Source organism: Hyaena hyaena, unplaced genomic scaffold (assembly GCF_003009895.1).
Source record: "Hyaena hyaena isolate Hyena2069 unplaced genomic scaffold, ASM300989v1 scaffold_428, whole genome shotgun sequence".
Taxonomy (NCBI): domain Eukaryota; kingdom Metazoa; phylum Chordata; class Mammalia; order Carnivora; family Hyaenidae; genus Hyaena; species Hyaena hyaena.
The window spans coordinates 1409510-1415509 of NW_024081062.1; the positions used below are offsets into that span (position 1 = coordinate 1409510).

The 6000-nt window shown below is 45.4% G+C and overlaps 1 protein-coding gene across 3 annotated transcripts in view; it reads right to left on the bottom strand.

The window, feature by feature from the left end:
* Positions 1–5798, bottom strand: part of RNF130 (ring finger protein 130) — a 137291-nt gene extending 131493 nt beyond the window's left edge. For 2 of the 3 annotated variants that reach the window (XM_039252796.1, XM_039252797.1), the window contains exon 1: positions 5520–5797. In XM_039252796.1, the coding sequence (XP_039108727.1) occupies positions 5520–5766 (247 nt within the window). In that variant the 5' untranslated portion in view covers positions 5767–5797. Of the gene's footprint in view, positions 1–5519 lie in introns of all 3 variants that reach the window. The other variant, XM_039252798.1, reaches the window with a different exon arrangement.
* Between the last annotated feature and the right edge of the window lie 202 nt (positions 5799–6000).

Genomic DNA, 6000 nt, shown 5'->3' on the forward strand with positions numbered 1-6000 from the left:
CAATATGTGTGTGTATATATGTAGACACATAAATATAAACATACAACGATGTGACTAGTTCAAAAAGATGACCACTCTCTCTAATAGGTATATTCTGGCAGGTTTGTTCAAAAAGATCTGTTCTGGAGGAGGGCACTTGTAGGGATGAGCACTGGGTGTTATATGGAAACCAACTTGAGGAGGAGGAGGAGGAGGAGGAGAAGAAGATCTGTTCCTGGGTGTCTGGGTGGCTCTGTCAGTTGAGCGTCTGACTTGATTCGGCTCGGGTCATAATCCCTGGGTTGTGGGATGGAGCCACGCATTGGGCTCTGTGCTGAGCATGCAGCTGGCTTGGGATAGTCTCAGTGTCCCCCCCCCCCCTTCTCTATCTCTCTCTCCCTCTGTCCCTCCCCTGCTCATGCTCGCTCTCTAAAAATAAAAAAAAAAAGATTTGTCCTACCACTTTACAGTCACACTTCAATCAAGGTGCAGGAAAGTTAGGGGCGCCTGGGTGGCTCAGTTGGTTAAGCATCCGACTTTGGCTCAGGTCATGACCTCGCAGTTTGTGAGTTCAAGCCCCGTATCAGGCTCTGTGCGGACAGCTCAGAGCCTGGAGCCTGCCACAGATTCTGTGTCTCCCTCTCTCTCTGTCCCTCCCCTGCTCACACTGTCTCTCTCTCTCAAATTTAAATAAAACATTAAAAAAAAAAAAAGGGTGGAGGGGCGCCTGGGTGGCTTAGTCGGTTAAGCGTCCGACTTTCGCTTAGGTCATGATCTCGCGGTTCGTGGGTTCGAGCCCCGCGTCGGGCTCTGTGCTGACTGCCAGCTCGGAGCCTGGAGCCTGTTTCGGTCTGTGACTCCCTCTCTCTCTGACCCTCCCCTGCTCATGCTGTCTCTCTCTCTCTCTCCTAGAAATAAATAAAACATAAAAAAAAATAATAAAAAAAAGGGTGGAGGAAACTTAGAAGTCATTTAATCTAACCTTCCTTCAAATGAAGGATTTTTCTTTTATAACATTCAAAATGGTGCTCTATGATTTGTCCATCTTTTAAAACTCATATTCAGAACTAAACATAAACTAGTGGTATGCCTGGCCTCTATGAAGCAGGGCCAGTGCTGCCCAGGATCCAAATTCAAGAAAACTGGAGAGGGCCTGTCCTTTGACAGGCAGCTAACCTTGATCTCCATTCAACTCCCTTTAATACGGGTGATTTTGTTTTTCACCCCAAATTCAGGGTTATGTATTTATTCCTATTCACTTTTTTCTTAGTTTTAACCCACCATTCCACACACTGAGATCCCAGGGATTCAGCAGGTCAAATAAATTATTTAAATATGCCATGTCTTTATCAAAATCACCAGCACAGCCATCAACGATCTTCACAATGTGAAGAACAGCAGAAGGAAAAACTGAAGGCAGCAAGTATGGACAACCCTTATGGGAAGCTTTGCCATTAAGAAAAATAGAGAATGAGATGGTAGCAGAAGAATGTTTGGTGGGGAGGTCAAATGTTTTTTAAAAAATATTCAATATTTATATGTCAATGGATCATCAGTGTGAGACACCATTTTCTCAATTGTAAAATTCAGTATAAATATAACATATTGTATGTATTTCCTTTATCTGCCTGTCTGGTTAGTTATGTTAAAGTCCAGTTTTTAGAACCTCTAGCTCCTTTTGAATTCTCTTTCCTTTCAGAGTCCTTACTCCCAGGATCACACCTATTTTTCTCTGAGTATTTTGAAATCTCTAACTATACCTAGTAGCCCTTGCCTTTGCCATTATGAATTCTAACGTTACATGACAGCTTTCATCTAAGGTCTTTTTTCCACATCAATCTCCTTTACTCTTTACCAGAATTTTAAAAATCGCACTCAGGTTTAATGGATTCATCTGAAAGAACCACTTTATTAAACTTAAAAACCTAAGTTTTTGTTGTTGTCATCGTTCGTTTTTTTTGTACGTACGGTCAGCAACATGCCCCACTCCCCCCACCCCGCAGAAACTGATCATTTAGTAAAACTGTCAAGGATATAACATCCAATCCTCAAAATTTTTATGCAAAGCAAAAAATGGCTGATACCAGATTCTTCCCACCAGCACATCTGCACATACAATGACATCAACACTGGGCCTTCTCCTGCCCAACCCCCACTCCAGGCTGAGACAAAAAGTTAATGTGCACAAACATAGAGAGCACATTTACAATGTCTGCTAGTTTACATCTGATTCTAGTTCTATGCTCACTCTTTGAGTAAATTAGTAACAAGAAAGGATCTATAATCTGCAAATAAATACAAGATATGTTCCTTCAAAGACCTATTGCTAAAAATGAATTCTTTATCAGTTAACATATGAAGTCTGCTAACACCAAACAAATAACTCCCCATTCCATTCAAATCTACATTCTATGTAATGACAAAGAATATATTTTCAAAGTACCACACTTATTTATTTATTGTTTTACAAACTTAAACACTTTCCAAAAACGTACTTTGGAAATACCGAAGCATCTTAAAAAAAAAAAAAAAAAAAAAGCTGCCTATTTGTCCTTTAAAGGTGTAGGATAAATTTCATTCAGTAATTCATACATGCCTAATTGACAGTAGCACTACGAAATAAGAAAGGTTTCTAATATATCACAAACCAAGTCAGAGATTTAAAAGGAGTCATCATGTTAAGTTCTAGGGAAATGTGAAGTTATTTTGTCTTCACGTTCATTACTACCAAACACTTATCCTCAAAAATGCACCTTCCTTAATTTCACATCTAGGGACATCTGGCTGGCTTCAGTTGGTAGAGTATACAACTCTTACTCTTGATCCCAGGGTTGTGAGTTCAAGCCCCACATTGCGTGTAGAGCCTACTTAAAAAAAAGAAGAAAGGGAAAAAAATTTCGCATCTATTGCCCACAGCTGCTTTTTTTTTTTTTGGCCAGGAATTCTCTCATAACATCTTTTGTTTTGTAATTTGAACATCACTTTGTTTACTGTCAACACACAGGAAGTCCTCAATAAACATGCTAAGATTCTCTTCAATTCAAAATTATGAGCATAGAGGTCATAAGAATTGCAATATTTTTTCTTAAAATATAAAATTTTGAAATTCACTAAATCAAGAATAGCCACTTTATTTTTTTTAACTTAAGTATAATTGATGTAATGTAAGTAATTTTAACAGAGTTATACCACTACTGTTGTTTTTAAGATACACTTTCCCACGTTCCTGCTGCAAAAGTAGGAAAATGTCTTGGGATTTCATGATTTACAGGTACACTGATGTATAAAGGCCCTAACTAGTGCTTCAGGAAGAAGAGGGATTATTTTTATGTTTTGTTCACTGCTGTTGCCCCTTCACCTGCCCAGTGGTACACAGGATTTCAATCAGTATTTGCTGAGCTGAAAGCAACTACCTGTGCAGACCCCTCCGCAGGAAGTCAGACCCCAACCACCTGTAGGACCTCGCCCACTCACATCATGAGAAAACATGGAGCAATCTCATGTTGTGCAAAAAGAAAATGAGCTCCTAGAGAATGGAGAAGAGGAAGAGAAGATAGACATTGAAGGGAACTGACCTCACTTTACGCACTGCTGTGACGTGCTGTGACGTGCTGTGACGTGTTCACGTTGAGGGGTGTCTAAAATGTCACCAATTTAGACATTTATTCAGATTGACAAGTCTCCTCGTTTTAAGCATGCGGGAACCATTCACACCTCTCAACAATCTTGTGAGGTAAATATGTCATCATTTCATTTTGTGGAGGACACTGAGGTTACGCAGCCAATTTATTTTCCCAGTGTCACACAGTGCTTTCCTGGTGTCACGCTGTGTATGTACAGTACGACTCAGAACCTTTAATCGCACAGTGATGCTACTTCCCCAGGGATAAGGCATGAGGACTAACCCTCCACACATCGGTTGCATGTTAATTCCCAACACCCTTTGTTCAAACACCTAAAACAAGCATTCTCAAAGACGTGGCTTTTGTTTAGGGATGACAAACAAGCAACAAGTAGTTTTAAAACATGGGACACTTTGGAGGCAAGAGTCTAAAGTGGCGATCCTGGATTTGGGGTGCCTGAGGGACCCAAGCCCCAAAGACAAACCACGGATTTCAAAACACTGCACAGGGCCAGCTCTTGCTCCAGAACAGCTTGCATCTCTTCCTCTTCCTCCCCTTCCACGTGACCCTCACCACAGTTCTCTGCACCAGAAAATAGGCTACCATTGTTAGTGCCATAGTTTGGCAACATTATGTGATCCAACTACAGTGACTGGCACAGAACAGGCACGCAAATATTTACCAAATGAACCAAAGACCAAAGTTGTTTCTGCCTGCAAGCTGGGACCCTGCCATTTTTAACAAAGTGGAGATGAGAATGCACTGTAAGCACCTGACCGTTGGTGTAAAAATGAACTTTTAAAAGGCATGTCTAAATCGGGGGCAAGCTACCGTGAAAGCCCTACGTGATTCTTTTTCCTCAGCCAGTATACAGACAGCTTACCACTTGAAAACACAAAGACAGATCTCAGAAGAGGCATGATGTTTTAAAATTTTAGAGTATAAAAACAAACATCATTACCTTATTTAGACTGCCTTGTTTAGGTCATCTTAACATGAATAGCAGCTTTAAAAAAAAAATCCCCTCTCAGCATTCTCAGGATGAGTGTGGGGGTGGAGAAGATAGCAGACATTTTCCAAAAAGTTCGCAGTCGGGGGATAAAAAACCCCACAAAAATATCAAAAGGGAAAAAAGGTTCCACTAAACCATGACCAGTAATTTATACAAATATACGTTTTATGTCAAATAATTAAACGGAGCCCGTGTTTATAGGAAGACATCGCCATAAGCCAAATAGCTTCAAAAACAATTCTTGAAAATTTTATCTATTTCCCCTTTAGTCAGCACCCGTGCCCTGAAGACTTGGCTACTAGTTCCAATTGGTATCAGATTCTTCATAATATAAGATTTTCAGGCGTCAAATTACAGTAAAACTACTGGGGCAGAACAGGAGCCAAAAGCAACAGGGAAGATGCCCATTTTCCTCTACCACCCTCCTCCCACTTGCCACTTAAGAAAAACGGCACGTTTTAGAAAAGGGCCTTCATCCTTCCAGATCCAATGCAGCGTTAAGTCTGGGATTTCGGGAACAAACCTGCCGATTCCGAAATGCAGGTTAAGACCTCCTCCACCATGAATTAGTTTTGCGCTCTTCCACCACCTCCTTTGTCTGAACTGTCCCTGCAAACTCGCAGACCAATGCCCTCCTGTAAACAAGCTACCTAAACGAAAAGGAACGTTTTCTAAGTCTTCCTAAGAGAAGAGGAAACCCCCCCAAACCCGTCTGGAGCCTTATTCCCAGCCGTGAGCAGGCCGGGCTGCACACGACGCAAACCTGGACCCCCGGGCCACCGGCCGAGCGGAGGGAGCGGCGAGCCCAGCAGGGGTGGGTGGGGGGCGCCGCGCCCGCCGCCCCCGCGCCCCGGCGCCGCCGCCCGCCCCCGCGCCGGCTCCTCTCTCCGCCGCCCGGCACTCACCTCCGTGGATGGGCAGCGGCGCCAGCACCTGGCCGCGGACCTCGGCCTTGGGCGAGTCGAGCCCGTAGCGCCCGCGGTCGATGCGGAACGTGAGCGGGGCGCCACGGCCGGGCTCCTGCACCGTCACGTTGATGAGCGCCGTGTAGTACTCCTGGCTCGCGTTGTCCGCCCGCGCCGGCCACAGGCTGCAGGTCAGCAGAGCGAGCGCGGCGAGCCGGGCCGGGCCCGCCCGCGCCGCGCCGCTCATCGTCCCTCCGGCTGCCGCCGCCGCCGCTCGCGGACCGGGCTCCGGGGCCGGCGCGGAGAGGCGGGGCGGGCGCGGCTGGCGCTGCGGCGGGAGCGCGCGCGCGCGGCCTGCGCGGGGCCGGGCACGAGCACGGCCCTCCCCGGCGCCGCGGCCCCGCCGCTCGCCGCCCTCACGTCCGCGGCCCGCCTGCGGGGACGCGCCCATGGGCCCCTTGGAGAGGACGGCCGGTCAGAC